Here is a 19,667-nt window from a genome sequence, read left to right as displayed (position 1 = left end):
CATTTATCTCCACTCAGACACCTGAATGCAGGTCTTCCCTCAGCTTCACCTCCACTCGCACACCTCTGCACAGGTCTACCCTCATTTTCACATCCACTCAGACACCTGTGGGAGGGTCTCCCCTCACCTTTACCTCCATTTAGACCTTAGAGGGAAGGTCTCCGTCACCTTCACCTCCACCTGGAAACCTGAGGGTGTATCTCCCCTTAGCTTTCTCTCCACTGGGTCACCTGATGGCAGGTCTCCGCTCACCTTCGTATCCACTCAGATACCTCAGGACAGGTCTCTTCTCACCTTCATCTCCACTCAGAAGCCTAAGGTCAGGTCTCCCCTCACCTTCACCTTCACTCAGACACCTGAGGGCAGGTCTCCCTGCACCTTCATGTCACTCAAACATCTGAGACCAGGTCTCCCCTCAGCTTCATCTCCACTCAGACTCCTCAGGACAGGTCACCCCTTAGCTTCACCTCTACTCTTACACCTGAGGTGGCTTTTCCCCTAACCTTCACCTCCACTCAGACACCCAAGTACAGGTCTCCTCCACTCAGTCACCTGAGGGCAGGTATCCCCTCAGCTTCCCCTCTACTCTGTCACCTGAGTGCATGTCTCCCCTCACTTTTTCCTTGTACCTCAGTAATGTGACCTCTGTAACTTGTCCCCGTTCTGTTTGGAGACAGTGTGTTAATCTTTCTTTAGTGGGGTAAAATGATGCTTAAATTAGAAGTTTTTGGTAAAGCCGTTCTAAATTAATACATTCTTCCCCTTCTGTCTTTCAGGTATTCATTTGGTAAGTGGCAGACACTTAGGATAGCCTACCATGTTAGAGGTAATCTAGGGTATGTATCTTTGCACGTGTCCTGGCTTCTCGTGCTGGCGTCTCTCATTCTCTGTGGTTGCACCGTCTCTTTCTGATAACCCATTTGCCCTTGACCTGCATCCTCAACCACGGCCTTCCACCAGATGGGGGACTAATGCCACTGTCATGCCTCCATCTGTCATGCCCTCATGTGCTGACATCTGTTTTCATACTGGTGATGGGCACCCAGCGGGGTGTCCCAGGACATTGTCATTGGTTGTACCCTTCTGGTGACGGAGGGGCTTGTGGCATGAGGACTGCAGTGTCCTGCAGGCCTGCTCTCCACTCCCAGGCGTCCCCGGGGACACCCCACGCAGCGCAAGTTTCCTGGGTGCCCCACAGGCTCGGGTTTTGCTTGGTTCTCTGCAGGGAGAGTTCAGGTCCCACCCGTGCTCTGTGGGCAGCGCCACCCCAGAGGCTCCCGAGCCGGCAGAGGCGCAGGGCTCTGGGCACGTGGCCGGGAGTGGTCAGGTGGGCTGAGCGTGCGGCTGGTCTCAACCCCGAGGCCTCTGGGCGGCCCTGGGGACATAGCGGGTTTGTCGGTTGACGCGTCTTAAGCGTCCTCCTGGGCGCAGGGAGCAGAAGCAGGGGCTCCCCGGGGCACCAAGATCCATGTTGGGTGGGATGGGAGCCCAGTGCCCTCCCACCCCTCCTGCTCCCACGCTGACCTCTCCCTCCATGCACGGTAGGCAGTCGGGGTCCAGGGCTGCCCCCCTCACTGTCTCCGCCTGGCTTCTGAGGCGCATGCCCCCTGTATCAGAGGTCACTGTCTTCGCGCTTCATTCCTTAAAGGTCATTCCCTTACCAGCTGTGCAGGGTCTCCTGTGACAAGTATGACGGGTGACTTGGAGCTTGTGGCCTAGACCAGGGGCTGGAGGCGGGATTCCTTGACTGTCTCACAGTTATTACATCAACAAGAGGCAAAGCAGTGCATAGCATTTGTTTTCAGTTCTGTTCGGAGGGGACTCTGGGTGAGGAGAGGCCGTGTGAACACAGAAGACCGTGGTGCCCACCACCATGCACTCTGCTGTGCACTTTGGAGGCCACTAGTGTTGAAACTTTTACTTTAAAAAATAGGTCTAAAATTCTGTGCCCTGTAAGTGTGGCCTGTTTCCTGCTCCCCTGGAGGAAATGTGCTTTTTGATATTTGCGAGCTTGGGGCTGGGAGCCTTTTTCAAACTTCATGCTGGTCCCTGTGTATTTGAAAACCATGCAGGAATCTGGCAGGCCCGGCTTAGCTGCGGCTTCCGGGAAGGGCTTTCTGGTCTTCTCCCCCAGGACGAGGCTGCTCTTGGCCCAAGGCTGAGTCCTGTGGGGCTCTAGGCGGGGCCATAGGGAGGGAGGCTCCAGGAAGGGATTCCCCTCTGCCCGCATGTGCTCAGGTCAGGGTGAGTGAAGGGTCACCTCAGTCGTTTTCTCCGGGCCGACCTGTGATTCCCTCCAAGTGCTTCTGCAGAGTCCATGCTCAGAGGCAGGCCCCTCCCAGGCCTGGGCAGGCAAGAGCGCCAGAGGGACAGGGCAACCCACTGGAGGACGGGTGATGCACGCTGGCCAAGCCCAGGTCGGGGTCTCCTCGGCTCCGGCTCTTGGCCATCTCCCAGGGTCCTCACGCCCAGGCAGACAGACAGACAGACAGACATGGGGATGCTGGTGCTTTCCTGAGGCCTCACTCCTTCTTTCATGGCTCCTGAGGCCTTGGGAGTGTTTTGTAACTTCTTTGATTTGATTTTATCTTGAGGGACCTCAGTGTGTGCAGATGGTGCCTCCAGGTGACCTCCAGGTGAGGACCTTCGGGTGATGACCTCCTGGCAGGTGACCTCCAGGTGGTGACCTCCTGGCAGGTGACCTCGAGGGGATGGCCTCCCGGCAGGTGACCTCCAGGCACCTCCATCCCTGTCTCCACTTTTCAGCACTGAGATTCATCTGTCAGGAGCCTTGCTGTCCCGACAGGCACAACATAAGTACGTTTGATTCACTCCTTAGGAGTTTTCTCTTAAGGGACATATTTCCCTATTTCTCAACTCTGGTTGGGAGGGAGGGGGAAGAGGGAATTTTAAGGAAGGATTCCGAAAGGCTCCATGCCCAGGATGTTCCTTTTGAGGATAAGTGTTCACTGTTTTACTGCAGGCCCGTCAGGCTAAGAATTGGACATTTAGGGATCCTTGGTTTTATTGAGAAGCTCAGTGGATGAATTTTTGATTTAGCCTAACGTGAAAACTAAGTGTCAGCTAGTGCACAGTCTTCCTTGGGACTGGGCAAGTGTTGGGGTCCCGCCTCAAACTGCAGGGTCAGGGAACAGGACCACAACAGAGACGGTGAGGGCTGACCACTCGGATTGTGCCATGTGAGCCGGGAGCACACCAGGTCCTCTCGGCAGGTGCACGGAGTGGGTCGCAGCGTTTAAAATAAACACGCCTAGGCTGCGGTGGCCCGTGTGGGTGAGGCCGGGGAGGCGGGGCAGGCGAGGCGAGCAGCATCCTGGGCAGGTAGGTGTCTGGCAGCTGAGCTGCTGTGCAGTGGGGCCACGCCTCCTGTGCGGGGCGTGGAGAGCCTGGGCTGCGGGCAGGACGTGAGCAGACAGGCTGTGTTTAGGTCTGTCACCTGCCGCCATACCTTGGTGCCGTGCTCTGCTGTGCTCTTGCCGAGTGGGCCACCCTCACTCCTGTGTGTTAAGTCTGTTTCCAGGCAGGTCGAGGGCAGGTCAGATGTTTACGCGGCCTGGACCCCCAGACCCCACGTCCCCTGTCACAGCCGCACCTCCTGCCAGCTGTTGCAAATTAAATGCTCCCTGTGACCTTTACCTCTCTTAAATTCATGCTTTGAAAACAGCTTAATGAAGGGTTTACTGGCCCAATTGGAAGTTTTTATTAAAACCCATTGGTGCTGGAGTGGAGCCTGCCTGCAGGAAGCGATTAGCCAGCCTCATGGCTCAGAGCTGCCTTGGCCACAGCAGGGCCACCAAACCATTTCCAGACCCTCACCGGCCCCGGCTCCAAGCTTTGCCTGGTTCTCATATCCTCCACTTTAATTCATGGTTCATCTAGTTCTCCCCCCAGCCCCATGTCCAATAAAGCAGTTTCTTGTGATTAAATTATTCCCGTCATCAGAGGCAGCCGCAGCCGCCCTGTCCTGTGAGCTCACCAGGCTGCAGACCCTTCCGGGGAGCCTGTCCCTGCTGACCCCTTCCCGACCCTCCAACCTACCCCCTGGAATGTGAGCTCTGCTAGGCAGTGTCGGTCTTGATCTCATGTCTTGTGTTCTTCTTAGAAAGGACAGAGAGCCTGGGTCAGGTGACTCTCAGGGCCGCCATGTGACCCAGCAGAGGTGGTCATTTCCAAAGTGAGAGAAACAGGCGCCATTAGTATTCTCACTGTGAGTGGCCCTTGGTGACCCTCCCCGCTGGGGGCTCCCGGCGCCCGCCTGCCCCCTTTGGTCTGAGTCTCCTCCTTGGTGTGGGCCGGTGTGGCCTTGCTCTTTCCTCTCCATCCCCCTCCCGGTCATGGGGAATGCAGTGCAGGAGACGTGCTGCCCAGAGGTCACTGTCCATTGCTGGAGGGGAAGGAGCAGCAGGTGAGGGGCTGGAGCCGGGGGAGACTGAAGGTGCCATCCCCACGGTAACCACCTACCTGATCATGCCTTCCTTACCCTGGAGCCCGCTCGGATCTGCACACAAGCACAGACCAGGCGTGCCGTGGCATTTCTGCCCTTCTCTTTTTTTCACTTGGTAATATCCAGTGAAAATTACTTAGTGGAACCTAAAAGAAAATATATTTTAAAGACTTTTTTCTTGTTCACATGATTATTAACACTTTGCTTGTTCTAAATTTTTCCCATCTAGTTACCCGTTTCTGCTTCGAAAACAGAATGTGCAGAATTCTAGAATACCAAAGAAGCATTTTGTGGCTGTGATTCATATTTCCAGTCCTGAATCCTTTTGGGGGTGTTTTGTCTGGAATCTTCTAAATAACCTTTTATTTTTATTAAATTGTGTAGATGTTGGACTAGCATTGCCTTTTCAGTTCACAGTATAATTAATAATGACAGCATCGCAGTTGACTGTGGAGGCTCCTGGGTGCCAGCACCCTGGCCATTGAAGGCAGGTTCATCACTACCCATTTTCCAGAGACTTGCTGTTAGTCCTGCAGCCCAGGGTCTGCCTGCTGGCCAGCCGCCCTCCTGCTCATGCCCTGGCCTCACCACTCCCCCAGCCATGGTGCTGCCTCGACTCTCCTGTGATGCCAAGTGCGTGTTTGGCTCCTCCCTCCCCCCACATCACAGTAGCCATATGGGTCCTTTCAAAGAACTGGCTTTATTTATCAGATTTTTTAAAAATGTGTTCTGGCTCATTAAATTTTACTTTTTACAAGTTGCTTCCTCCTTCTGGGAGGAAGGGGTTTAATATTTTCTAAGATCTTGAGTTGATTAACTCATTAATTGTCCATTCTTCTTACCTGCAAATGAAAGTATGGAGAGGGGTGATCACTCCCCTCTGAATGTGTCCCTGGCCACCCTGGCAGCTGACCCCAGTGTCCCCGACAGTGGCAGGTAGTGTAGTTTTATAACCTTCAGATGCTGATGCCTCTTTGTCCCAAGTGCTGTTTAGAGAAGAGTGTCAAATGCTTAAGGTTTTATAGGTTATCTTTTGTTGGTCAATTTCTGATTTTATTACACTACGGCCAGATAACATGGCCTAAAGATTGTTCTTTTTTTTTTTTTTAATTTATTTTATTTATTTATTTTTGGCTGCATTGGGTCTTCATTGCTGTGTACTGGCTTTCTCTAGTTGCGGCAAGCGGGGGCTACTCTCTGTTGCGGTTCGTAGGCTTCTCACCGTGGTGGCTTCTCTTGTTGCAGAGCACGGGCTCTAGGCGCGCGGGCTTCAGTAGTTGTGGCTCACGGGCTCTAGAGCACAGGCTCAGTAGTTGTGGCACACAGGCTTAGTTGTTCTGCGGCATGTGGGATCTTCCTGGACCAGGGCTCGAACCCGTGTCCCCTGCATTGGCAGGCGGATTCTTAACCACTGTGCCAGCAGGGAAGCCCGATTGTTCTTTTAATTATTATTTTTTTTAAGTTAGACATGAGAGTAGATTAGAAATTCAAGTTGTATTACACAGCTTCTAACAAAAACAGCTTCCCTTCTTTTACCTGCACTCACCCCATCCTGTTCTCAGGGTAACTCCTTCATCTCCTCAAGCAGTTCTGACTAACATGTTTATATAGATTATTCTTACTGTATCACCTCTAGACATTATCCGTGTACTTCCTGTTATTGCTCTCTCACACTTCCAATGCTCTTCCTCTATCTCAGTTCAGCTGTCACAAATGTAATTTTTATTAAATTAACATTCAGTCTTTACATTATTGCAACTATGTAATATTGATTGCTGAGCTGATAGTGACGTATAATGATTTTTTTCTAATAACTTTTTTTTTTTTGGCTGCGTTGGGTCTTCGTTGCTGCATGCAGACTTTTCTCTAGTTGCAGAGCACAGGCTGTAGGCACACGGGCTTCAGTAGTTGTGGCACGTGGGCTCAGTAGTTGTGGCTCGCAGCTCTAGAGCGCAGGCTCAGTGGTTGTGGTGCACGGGCTTAGTTGCTCCACAACATGTGGGATCTTCCTGGACCAGGGCTCGAACCCATGTCGCCTGCACTGGCAGGTGGATTCTTAACCACTGCGCCAGCAGGGAAGTCCCTCTAATATCTGTTTTTGGGGGAGCCATGCAGCTTACGGGATCTTAGTTCCCCAACCAGGGATCGAACCTGGGCCCCCTGCAGTGGAAGCACAGAGCCGTAACCACTGGACCACCAGGGAATTCCCTAATAACTCTTTGTTTTTCCTGGAGTTAATAGTTGCCTCCTCGTTTTTGTTTTTTTTTAAACATTTTTTCCTTGCTTTTTTTTTTTTTTGGCCATGCCACACGGCTTACGGGATCTCAGTTCCCCGACCAGGGATTAAACCCGGGCAGTGAAAGCATGGAATCCTAACCACTGGACCGCCAGGGAATTCCTTAGTTGCCTCTTCTTTTTTTGGTTTGCTTTGTTTTTCATCTCTGATCATGTTTCATTCAGCAGTTTGTTCCAAATTCAACAGCACAACTGCTTGACCCCTCCCGATAACTGTTTTTTTTTTTTTTTTTTTTACTGAATCAGACACATTAGATAATCTATCAGTGCCTTCTTCCCCTCCATAGAGATTTCTCTTTGGGTGCTGTTACCACCTGGAGTGCATGCTTTTGAGGCCTTGGATTTGGAGATGGTGGGCAGGTTAACTCTGCCAGATTAGGTACCACTGACTGACTGGTCCCTCTCCCCATCTCTGGGATCCTTGTGGTTCACAGGGCAGGTGGCTTGTTGTGCTGGGGGTAAGGCCATAGATGCATCCATGTCTCCACTGCCTTCCTCCCCGTTGTGTTCTGGAGCAGTATTCTCAGGGAGGATCATTTTTAAGCCCTTTTCTTGATCACATTTATATAAAACAGCTAAAAGCATCTGGCGAGATGGGTCCTTCTCTTTACTTCTCCAGCATTAATAGTCACCTGTCTGAGGCAAGGTGAACAGGCTGATTTTATTCATCTTGCCCCAGTGCTGCTTCCTTGCCAGGTAAACACCTGTGTGTCCTGAATCCTGAAAAGCACTGAGGAGCCAGAGAAGAGCTCTTGGTCTCACTGGACACCATCACAGCCACTGGCTGGCCTGGAACCTCCAGAGTCTGGTGTGTGTCCCTGGAGCTTCCTGGCTGCAATGCCCCATTGTCGGGTGCGGGAGGAACACAGCGTCGGCAAGCCTGACCTTTGGCAGCACAGTAACAGGGAGAGGCATTGTTAGGTTAGCTCTGGAGCAGCAGCTGTGTGCCAGTTTCTTTTGTAAATGCTTTGATATTTTAAAACAGAAATTTTAAACGAGGAAACCATGCTTTGTTGCTGTTACAATAGCAGCTCTTGTCCGTGTGGGTTCATTGAATGGAGACAGACACCGATGCAGCTTTAGTACCATTAATGGCTCCCAAGTGCATCAGACAAATCTCTTCTTGATGGCTGTGTCCTCCTCTTACCAAGAATGTTATACCTCTTTTAAAGCAGGATCCTGTACTTATTACGGACATGTTGGCTAATCTCAGATTGATGTCCGTTTGACAGGGTTTTCCATTCGTTTGCAGCCTCAATGCCTGTCGTTTGAGCATTTAGAAGACTGACATACAAACAGGATTCAGGGGTAAAATTTGTGTGATGTCCACTGACCCTTATGGGCCTCCGTACGGGCTGTTCCTGCTATGGACGTGGCCCCTGGAGCCGCATGCTCCCCTGCCGCCGGCATCCTGCACATCCCCGGGGGCTCCTCCAGCTGCCGCCCCGGCCTTGTCCTTCCCCGGCCCAAATCCCTGCCACTCCTGATGTGGATCTTCCTTGTGCACTGGTGCCCCTCCCCGCAGTGTACAGACCTGGTCCCGAGAGGAACTTGATCACGGCTCGGAGCCTGCGTGTGGGATGGGGACTCCGGGTCCCCCGACCTGGCACGGGGGCGGGCAGGCGGTCAGCCCCCTGGAGGGAAGCCTCATGCCTGCTCCGGGCACCCACTCAGGAGACCATGCTGGTGGTGCACATGCACATTGAGAAACCCGAGTCCTTGTTTCCTTTGATTGTCTGTGAAACAAGTGCGTGTGCGCCCTGGTGTCTGGGCGATCGCGGGTAGTGAGGCTCATGGGGCCTCCTCTGGCATCAGCCCACGCTCTGGGCCTTGGCGCGGACCCGGGAGAGCGCTGAGCAGAACCTCTGCAGTCAGTTCCCCCCTCCAGCAACGGCAACCGCACAGCGAGGGCCATGGGCTGCCTGGCTCTGCTCTCCTCGGCCCGGGCCCAGGCAGCGGCAGGATGGGCGGCGGCCACGGCCACGCGTTGGTCCCGGGTGGTCTGAGGCAGAGTCCCTGAGTCTGTCCTCTTCAGGCAGCTTGTCCTGGTGAAATGTGTCAACAGCACCTTGAAAAAGATCTCGACGTAGCTTCCAAGTCGGTTCAGAGCCCAGGGGGCGCTTCGCCCAGCCCCCCATAGATATCTTCCTGACCCAGCACTGGCCACCACAGCTGGACTGCAGACAAAATGGGCTTGTCTGGTGTTTTCTCAAGACTGGACAGGTTGGGTGTTGGGGGCTGGGTACCACGGGGCAGGTGAGTTGCTGCGACCTCCCTGGAGCGCAGTCACGCGCCTGCCGGCGGCCTGCTCCCCTCAGGGTTCCTACTGCAGGACCGGGAGGGTGCGGGCAGGCTGGGACAGGGCTCCTTACTGTGTTGGGGATGGAAACGGAGGTGTGTCAGAGGCTCAGGTGGGGAGCTGGTTAAGTAATGTGCATCTCTGCTCTGGGTTACTGCATGATAGAATTCAGTGACCACAGTGCTGTTTAACGAGTGAAGCCGTGTTTATGACGTGTTAAGCAGTGTGTCCTGTATTCCATTTTGCCTCTAAAAAAATCTAGCAGTTCTGTTTTGAAATCCATGACTAAGGGGTTAACCAGATTTACCTCTGGGTGAGCAGGTCACTTCCTTCTTCTCTCTGGTTCCGATTATCTTCACTAAACATTTTTGCTTTCAATTAAGGATAAATACGTTAGTTTTAATAAGTTAGTTTTAATAAAGGAAATCAAAGGTGAAGGGACGTGAACTGGGCCAGGGCACGTGGAGCCTGTGTTCACAACAGGCTTCTAAAAGCCCTGGGCTTACTGGGGCCGCGAGACTTGCCTTGTGGGAAGGCGATTCCTTCCCTGGGATGAGGTCTCAGCTAGGCAGATGTGGGTTGCAGGCAAGGTTCAGGCCCCGTCTGGGTTGGGGGCAGGGACCCAGCCTGTTGCGATTTGGGAGGGTGGAGGTCTTTGGGTCTGGGGGGGTAGCAGGGGGTCAAGCCACCAAGTAGGGACCTGTCTCTGGCCAGGCCCGAGGTTGACCTGCTCTCTGCACCGCTGCCTAGCAGGAGGCACTGGCCAGGGATGCCTGGATCCCACAGATGGTCATGGAGACAGTCCTTAAAGGAGGGCCCATCTGTGAGGTGGTGTCGAGCAGGCAGGGTGGGACGTGACGGTCTCAAGGTCTGAGCTTCAAGGACACCCAGCTGCGGGTGTGGAGGCTGAGCAGGAGGAGGAGTGTGGGTGCAAAGAGCTTCTGACCTGACCTCTTCATCTGCTGTGCCGAGTGCTTGGGTGGGTCTGCAGAACGTGGGGCAGGGGTGTCACTGGGCCCTCGCCAGGCACTTGGCGCTTCATCGGGGCCTGGCTAGTTCAATATCCTTCTACCCGTCGCCTTTGTGCTGTGTCTTGGGTTTTGTATTTTTTGATGGCAAGAAATCTCCTTTCATCTGAGGAAGAGCTGTTTGATCTGCCTCAAGAAAGGCAGGAGGCTTGAGGGATGAAAGCAGTGACACAGGAAACAAAACCCGATTCTCGTCACGCAGCGGACCTCTCCAGGCCTCGGACCTTCTGGACTCTCCGTGGTCCGGGCCCCTTCTTCCTGCGTTCCAAGCGTGCGTGTGTGGTTTAGTTGAGAGGCTTACGTGAAGGTCTTACTACGTCAGCGCGTCCCAGGCTTTAATTTGGTGAAAAGCGCTGTTCCAGGATGGAGAGAGTGGGTCTCACCCTGGTCCGTTTACGCAGGACAGTGAGGTAAGCGTCAGCCTTTCGGCTTAAACACTGTTAAGTGGTTTTCACTGGTGAAACCTTGCCCCTGCCACCACCACTTGGTCCAGGACCCAGATTTGGGACAGTTGACACCATTGAACATTTGGCTCATCTTCAGTAACCGGACAGCTCTCTTCCTTTTTTCCCCTTTTGGATTGTGCCAATATCAGCAATTTTGTCATAATTCCAATGAAAATAACAGCTGGGAAATGTCAGGGGATTTGCAGGTAGCCAGCAGGTGCACTGTGGATGGGGCGTGGCCAGCTCTCTGGTTTGGGAACAGGAGGCCTTGGGTGGGTGCCCCTTCTTTCTTTCCTGAACACTGAACTGGAGCAAAGCCCTACAGTTTTCTTAGAGAACGTGGCTGTCTGCACAGAATCCTGGGTCCTACTTTTCTTCCCTCAGGCCCTCATAAGGCCTCGCTCTGTGTGGAAAGAGCCCAGGGCATGAGCAGTTCAGCGTGCAGGGCACGTGGCTCTGCTTCCACCTTATTCCCACCTCAGGCTGCAATTGGACAACCTCGGAGTGGGAGGGAACACATTCAAAGAAGCTCCATCAATCCCATTTCAGCCTATAGCTCTTAGCCTCCTTGGGGAAATCAGTCACTCTGAAAAACACACCTCCTGTTTTGTTCTGGAAAAAAGTTTTGTTTTTAGAGTTACACCTGAATAGTTTGATCAGACTCACTACTGCAGCTCCCAAGATGATGACTTGCAGCTGTTCTGTAAAGTGAGTGCTCATTCTGCTGGGAGTTTTAAAGACTTATTCCCATACTCACTGTAAGTTTGGCTTCTAGAACAAATGGCAGTGTAAAAATAGCATTTCAGGGACTTTCCTGGTGGCACAGTGGTCAAGAGTCCGCCTGCCAATGCAGGGGACTCGGGTTCAATCCCTGGTCCGGGAAGATCCCGCATGCTGTGGAGCAACTAAGCCATGCACCACAACTACTGAGCCTGTGCTCTAGAGCCCATGAGCCACAACTACTGAGCCCACGTGCCACAACAACTGAAGCCCCTGCCCCCTAGTGCCTGCACACTGCAACTACTGAAGCCCACGTGCCTAGAGCCCATGCTCCACAACAAGAGAAGCCACTGCAGTGAGAAGCCCACGCACCGCTACAAAGAGTAGCCCCTGCTTGCTGAAACTAGAGGAAGCCCGCATGCAGCAACAAAGACCCGACACAGCCCATGTATATATATATATATATATATATATATATATATATATATATATATATATATAAAACATTTCGCAATTTGCTTGCACTCAGAGAGAATGCCAGTGATCAGTTTTAAACGTTTCTTTAATTTTTTTTTAATTTTTATTTATTTATTTATTTATTTATTATTTTTGGCTGTGTTGGGTCTTCGTTTCTGTGCGAGCGCTTTCCCTAGTTGCGGCGAGTGGGGGCCACTCTTCATCGCGGCGTGCGGGCCTCTCACTGTCGCGGCCTCTCTTGCTGTGGAGCACAAGCTCCAGACGCGCAGGCTCAGTAGTTGTGGCTCACGGACCCAGTTGCTCCGCGGCATGTGGGATCTTCCCAGACCAGGGCTCGAACCCGTGTCCCCTGCATCGGCAGGCAGATTCTCAACCACTGCGCCACCAGGGAAGCCCCTCTTTAATTTTTGAATATGAAAAACATCAAACAAATCTGAAAGTAAACAGAGTGGCCTTGTGAGCCCCGGCAAGCGTCTCAGACGCTTCAGTGCCCAAGACGCACCTGTCTTCCATGTGCGGGTGACCCCTTCCACTCTGCTATTTAAAGTAAACCGTAGACGTTGCGTTATTGCCTTTAGAAATACTTCGTCGTACACCTCTGAGAGGTGGGGTCTTTTCAAACAATGTTACTACAATACCAGCATCACACCTGAAAGCTTAGGACGAGTTCTATCAAATATGTAGTCAGCATTCCAATGTTCCTGGTTGTCTCCTAAATAATGCCCTTTCTACATTCTGTCCAAATAGGGCTCTGACACATTTCACTGATGTGCCCTTATCACCTCTCTAGAGGCTCCTCCTTTATGCTCCCGGACAAGGTGTTTCTCGCTCTGGGAGTGCCAGGCCCCCCGCCCTCACTGTGAGCTGGTAGGAGAGTTCCAGGCCGCACCAGTCAGCTTTGCTTCTGGCAAAGATGCTTCTTGGGTGCTGGGACTTTCTGTTGCCACCAATCAGGAGGCGCAGCCTGCCTTTCCCATCTCTCTCTGCAATGGTGAGATTGCTGAGGTCAGGCCTTCCCAGCCTGATCTGTCATTAGAAAGTTCTCCGCCAGCTGCACTGCTGGGCCCTAGCAGCCTCGGTGTTCATTGCCTGGACTCATCCGCTAGGGCCTGCAAGCTGGCGATGTTCTAATTCTGTTGTTCTGTTTGCATTTGTTATTGGGGATTTTTTTTAATCAAAGTAACTTTCCCTCATCAACTCTTTGGTTGCTCTAAATGCAGTTTCTCTGGGCATGTCAGAATAAACCCTTCACCCTTTCCTTTACTTCATTTTCAGAAGAACTTGATTCCCAAGCACCCCAGAGGATTCCCTTTTTTTTTTCTTTTGGCTGCGTTGGGTCGTCGTTGCTGCATGCGGGCTTTCTCTAGTTGCCGCGAACGGGGGCTACTCTTTGTTGCAGTGCATGGGCTTCTTTTTGCAGTGGCTTCTCTTGTTGCGGAGCACAGGCTCTAGGCACACGGTGTCTGGAGCGCAGGCTCAGTAGTTGTGGTGCATGGGCTTAGCTGCTCCGCGGCATGTGGGATCTTCCCGGACCAGGGATTGAATCCGTGTCCCCTGCATCGGCAGGCGGATTCTTAACCACTGCGCTACTAGGGAAGTCCGGCAGAGAATTCCTTTTAATGTCATTTCCGGTCACTCTGTTACCACCACTCAGTAGTTGAGCTCGTTTCCTGTAGATTCTCATTTTTTTTGTTTTTTTGTTTCTATATAGGCAATCATATTTTTTTCCACTTCAGACCTTAAACTTTTATTTCTTTTTCTTATTTTTGCAGTGTCTAAGAACTCCACTGCAGTGTTGAATAGACTTAAAATCATTTATGAAAAATTTCAAGCCTACAAAAAAAGTTGAATTGTATAGTAAAAAACCCATCTATGGACCACCTAGATTCTACAGTTTATATTTTACTAGTTTTTGTTGTTGTTGTTGTGGTAGCTCATGTGTTCATCTTTCTATCCACCACCAACCCTTCATGTATTTTGATGCAATCCAGAGTAAATGTCAGTTGTCAGTATCCTGCCCCTAAATACTAAAGACTCAGTGGGCAGGTCGTTAACAAGAGCTCAGCGCACGTTCAGGGTTTTGCCTTGATGAAGAATTCACACACAATGAAATGTGCAGATCATAAGTGGACGTTGTTGGTTTTGACAAATGCATACACCTGTGTAATCTAGACTCCCATCAAGACATAGAAAATTACCATCACCCCAGAAAGTTCCCTCATGCCCCCAACTAGTCACCACTCCCATTTAAGAAAAAGACTGAATCTATTCTGTTCTAAGATTGAGTCCATGTGAGAACTTACAGGACTTTTTGTCTGTTTGCACCTGATGCTCCTCATGAGGAGGGAAGGTTTGCTTCATGCCAAGCTCCTCGCCTAACTTTCCAAAGGACCTGCTCAGTTAATATCTCTCCTCAAAACCCTCATGCCCTGTCCTTTCCACACAAGAGATCCTTGGTTTCAGTGGCCGGTGGGGAAGGGCGTGGTTAGCTTTGTGAATGACAGCTGGAGGATTCTGCGTATCTGGCAAGTGAAATTAAAATGCCTGAAATGAAAGCATATCTTAGTTAATAGAGAAGTTTCACCTGCTTTCTCATTTATAGGCTATAATGTTTTTTATAAGGATGGGTAGTATTTTTTCTGTTTATTGTTATTAATGTAAGGCACTTAAGTCACAATCTTACCTCTTTGATTTATGTCCTAGAGAGAACGGCCTGTTTTTACTGAGTGCCTTCTGAGCATAGTGTGTGATGATGCATGGCTTTCCGTCTCTCCTTGCTTGGACGGACAGCCTGATAGATCCCCTGGTGGGGGTAGTGATTCCTCCCTCCACACCTACACTGCTTTATTTCCCCTTTAAATCTTTGATTATGCTCAACATTGTCCTCATGCAAGCAGTTTGAGTCTCTTGCTGTCTGAAAAGCTTCTGGATTCTTGGCTCTAATCTCGGAACAGACAGTTCCGTCAGGTGCAAGACTCTGCACTCAGTTCACTGTCTTCTCATCTCCATTGTTGCTGACGAGAACTCGGCTGCTGTTCCTCTTGTCAGTTCTCCGAACATAATGTCTTTCTTTTCTCTGACTGCTTTGGAGGTTTTGTCTTTGGTTTGCAGCAGTTTGACTATGATGTGCCTGCATGTGGCATTATCCTGCTTATGATTCCCTGAGGTTTTTGAGTCTGTAATTTATGTCTTTTACCAAACTTAGCTAATTTTTGCCAGTATTTTTTCAAAGTTTTTTATGCCCCATTTCTCTCTCCTCTCCTAAGATTCCAATTACATGTATGTTAGAGCTTTAGATGTTGTCCGACCAGTTCCTGAAAGTCTGTTCTTTTGTTATTCAATTTTTTAAGTCTCTGCCTCAGATTGAATAACTTTGATTGAGCTCCCTTCATGTTCACCACCTTTTTATTCTCTGTCATCCAATCTGCTATTAAGCTCATCTAGTAAAATTTTAATTTCAGATATTTTATTTTTCAGTTCTAGAATGTTTGTTCTTTTTTTATAGTTCTGTTTCTCTTCCAAGTTCTCTCATCTGTTTATGTCTTATGATCGATCATATTTTCATTAATGTTCTTGAGAATTCTTACTATGGATGCTTTACTTTGTCTGCTTGGAGCTTGTGTTCTGGGTGCAGAATGAGTGGAGAATGGAAATAATTGAGATGAGCAGCGTGTGGTGGGGTGAGTGTTGCAGGCTAGGCAGTGCCGTGATGGACTGAGGCCCAGGTGTAAATGTTACATCCAGGGAAGGTGTATCTGAGCAGAGACCTGACCAAAGGGCCATAGGGATGGGCACTGGGGGCAGGGACTTGACGGGCCTGGGCCGCCAGCAAGGGAGGAGACCCCTGAGCAGAGCAGAGGAATAGGTGAGGCAGTCAGGGGGGGCCCTGGTCAGCTTCATTCTCTCCCTGTGGGTCTCTCTGTGGGTTACCCATGGTGTTTTCCCATGATGACTTGCATCAGCTGACTTAGCTGAAACCTGACCTTCTGCCGTACACTGATCCTTCTAGAAGAAAGGAAATCTCTTCTAATGGCATCGAGGACATGATGCCAGAAGCTATCACTGCCCCTCCCCGAGTCCCTGAACCACCACCAGGCTCCCTTGCAAATGACCCCTGAGCAAGATTGTGGCAGCTGGCGGAGCCCACTGGGTCCTGGTTCTGTGGCCGAGACGCCCTCCCTCCCCTCCTCGTTCCGTGGGTGTACGTGCCCTCACAGAGGGTCTGTGAGGCGCCTTGCCCTCAGCCATCCTGGCCTCTGGGCCCAGGAGCTGCCCGTCACGCTGACCTCACGGAGGGCCAGAGACAGCGAGCATCCAAGAGGCATGGACAAGTAGAGGTATGGGGAGGGCAGGAAGAAGGCTGGTGTGTCCCGTGCCATGGCCCCAGCGGAGACAGTGTCCACGTGGGGCAGAGGCCTTGGGGATGGCCCGACCTCTGCCCTGACCTATACCGTGGGCGCCTGCCAGGTGGAGAAGTGTATGTGATTCCCTCCTTTCCAGAGGAGCTGACCCTCCCTGTTATTTCTGACGAGCGTGGACACACTGGCCTCTCCTCCCTCAGGTGACAGGGCCTGCCCATGGGCAGCGAGGAGGACGCCGGGAACCGTGTCCGCCAGTGTGGGGAAGCTCTTGAGGGCTGTGGGTGAGTGGGTCATCCTCCAGGATTATGTGGATGAGGGTTACCCCACTTACGTGGCAGAGGGGTGGGGGACAGGAGCTCGCCCTGCTGTGGTGCTGGGTGGGCGTGGCCGCTCTGTGCAGGACCTGTGGACACACGTGCCTCCTGGGCTGACAGAGAGCAGGTCTGCCCGACCACCGCCAGCCGCGTTTCAAGCTCAGCAGCCCCACATGGCTAGTGGGCCTGGGCTGCACAGGCAGAAGGCAGGTCAGAACCTCCCCTCATCTTGAGCAACCACAAGACAGCACTGCCCGGCATCTCGTGAGGGGTCTCAAGGCACTTTGAGACGAGCTTCAGCTAACTTTCTTTTCTTGTTTTTTTTTTTTTTTTTTTAAGATTTATTTATTATTTATTTATTTTTGGCTGTGTTGGGTCTTAGTTGTAGCACACAGGATCTTTGTTGTGGCATGCGGGATCTTTCATTGCAGCGTGCAGGCTCTTCGTTGTGGTGCGCGGGCTTCTCTCTAGTTGTGGCGTGCAGGTTTTCTCTTCTCTAGTTGTGGCATGCGGGGTTTTTTTCCTCTTCTCTAGTCGTGGCGTGCAGGTTTTCTCTCTCTAGTTGTGGCGCACAGGCTCCAGGGTGCATGGGCTCTGTAGTTTGCAGCATTGCAGACTCTGAGGTACACAAGCTCAGTAGTTTGCAGTATGCAGGCTCTGAGGTACACAAGCTCAGCGCGCGGGCTTAGTTGCCCCGTGGCATGTGGGATCTTAGTTCCCTGACCAGGGATCGAACCCACGTCCCCTGCATTGTAAGGTGGATTCTTTACCACTGGACCACCAGGGAAGTCCCATCAGCTAATTTTCACGCACAGGAAACAAAGACAAAGAAATGGTAAGGCATTGTGCCCTTCAGCCAGATATATATTAAATATTTTGAATATGTTAATCCTGAAAAATCTCTGTTGCCAAGTCTCATTTCCGTTGACAGGAAGCATTCTCATGTTTATCCCAAACCAGTAAAGCCAGCTAAGATCATTACTATGGATTTTGTTTTCAGGCTAGCTGGTGACACCTGTGTGGATCTGAGCAGCAGGGGACACCTGGGGCTCTGAAGTCTGGTTGCCACAGCAACCGAGTATGAACCAGCACCGTGACAAAGTGCAGTGGGAGGAGGGTCGCTGTGCGGGTCACACAGGTCACTTCCCGTTCTCTGCAGCGCCCAAGGACATCCGTAAAACACAGACTGGCAATTTGCTAAGCGCTTCCTAATTGAGAGCATGCAATTTAAAATGATTTTACTTAAAGCGTGAAGCATTTAACCAGGTCTTTCAAAAACGTCTTCTTGCTAGAAGACGTGTTCCATTTACCATCTGATCTCTGGCTTAAATCCTCAAATATGTGAGAAGTGTCCAGGAAGCCGGACAGACGGGGCTCCTGTCCCAAGAGACCTGCCAGCTCACACCGGTTCTGGAGGATTCCTGGGCAGACGTGGCTCTGAGCGGGTCCTGGTAGGGGGCACGGGAGGCTCTAGACCAGGCCCGGCACGAGTGGGGCTGAGGTTGGGGAGGTGAGCAGGAGCGTGGCTGCACCTCTGGGGCAGGACAGCATTAGTACCTCCTGGGCCCTGAGGACAGGCCCCAGTCTGTCCCCTTAGAGCAAGGGCAGCTCTGCCAGGTGGTTCTTATGGCCGGAAGGGGTTGGTGGACCTGGGCAAGGCCCCGTGCACCGTGGTGACTGCAGGAGGGGGTGTGAGGTGGATGTAAGGTGTGAGCAGGCTGGGCGGGGCTCTTGACCTCGCTGGACAGGTGCACGCAATCATCAGGCGCCCCGTCCAGGTGGGGAACAGACAGATAACGCATGTTCCCCGTGACGTGCTGGACAGCGGGCGGCTGTTTCTAAACACCAGCGAGAGTTTTCTTTCAAGTTTTGTTGTAGCCTCCCTTGTGTTTTTTACCTGATCTCATTTTATATCGTGTCTCAACAAAAGAGGAAAGTGTGTTAGCCAGTCATTGGGCAGGGCGTGCTCGTCTGGATGGCAGTGTTTGCAGCAGTCACCAGCAGCATGCAGCTCTCCCTAGTCCCTTCTGGGTGACGGGCGGGCAGACGGTTCAGGAACAGTGTCAGCAGGACCTCCCCCCTGATTTCCCGGCTGCCGTGCAGCCCCCACTCCCCAAGGCCCGACACCACACAGCGAGGCCTGCCCTTTGCTCAATACCCCATGGCTCCGCTCTGGTGGGCATCGGGGCTCCAGCTGGCCCGCGAGAGCCCATGCAACCCAGGAGCTCCTCCGCCTGCACCTGGCTGGCACTCTGCCCTCAAAACGCCAAATTCCTCCAGTGGAGTCTGTGTCACACATGCCAAGTGGCCGTGATAAAAACTCTCAAGCATGGCTTTGCAGATCAGAAATGTGGAGGAGAACACAGGAGTTCAGCCCCGGGCGGCCTGGACCCCTGGGCCGCCTCTGACGCTCTGCTGAGAAGAGGGGCTTTTTCTCCACCTGCTGCTCAGGCCATTCCAAGGTCACCCGCTTCTGTGAAACTCGTACTTTGCAGGCGTTGAGCACGGAAGTCACCAGAGTCAAAGACGCAGGGAGGAGCGGGGTCCGCAGGCCGTGCTCCTGGACCACGCCAGCTGGACGTGTCCCATGACCCAGGCCCCGTGTTCTGGACACAGGCCCAGGCGGCCCTCTAGCTTATTAGCCCCAGAGTCTGAGCACCTCTCCTGCTGCCTGAGGTTGGCGAGGGGGCCCAGGGCATGTGGCGAGCAGCAGCCAGTGTCACAGCAAATGGAGTCGGGGCTGCCCACCTTGTCCTGCCACCTTTCCGACCGTGGTCTCTGCCTGGGCCACCCCCCACCCAGGAGCCACTGTGCCTATCGCGAGGCCCCCAGTAGGGCTGTGGGCGAGACCCAGAACTATCCCCGTCAATGCCAAAGTGACATCCTCCCACCAGATGGGGCCAAGGACAGTGGACCAGGCACTCTCCCAGCTGGCCCATCACCCTATGTCTCGTGCTTTGGCCTCTGAACCCCACCTGCCCATCACAGCGGGCTCTGACTGCACTTGTAGGAGGTGTGGGGCTCTGTGGCAGAGCGAACATCGGCACCTGGGGGGACGGGGTGGCCCCAGAACTGTCCCCAAGGTGTAAAAACAGCCGTTCTTTGCCGTCAGTAGCTGCAGAACGGGCTGCTGTGCCCGTGAAGACTGGGAGTGACTTACAGCTCCGAGTGCTCCCAGGGTGGGCGGCTCAGGCAGGAGTGACAGCCCGTCAGGAGGGAAGCGCTTTCCCCTTCTCCCGCTTTTAACCATGAAGCTAATGGG

General features: G+C 52.3%; 1 protein-coding gene across 5 annotated transcripts in view; it reads left to right on the top strand.

Annotated features, from left to right (window-relative positions):
• LMF1 (lipase maturation factor 1) overlaps positions 1 to 19,667 on the top strand; it is a 91,584-nt gene that overhangs the window by 22,092 nt on the left and 49,825 nt on the right. For all 5 annotated transcript variants that reach the window (XM_036824810.1, XM_036824813.1, XM_036824812.1 and 2 more), the window contains exon 3: positions 777 to 787. In XM_036824810.1, the coding sequence (XP_036680705.1) occupies positions 777 to 787 (11 nt within the window). The remainder of the gene's footprint in view (positions 1 to 776; positions 788 to 19,667) is intronic.

The sequence above is a fragment of the Balaenoptera musculus genome, chromosome 15, assembly GCF_009873245.2.
Source record: "Balaenoptera musculus isolate JJ_BM4_2016_0621 chromosome 15, mBalMus1.pri.v3, whole genome shotgun sequence".
NCBI lineage: Eukaryota > Metazoa > Chordata > Mammalia > Artiodactyla > Balaenopteridae > Balaenoptera > Balaenoptera musculus.
The sequence above is the reverse complement of the archived record's forward strand: the minus strand, read 5'-3'. Positions and strand labels throughout refer to the sequence as shown.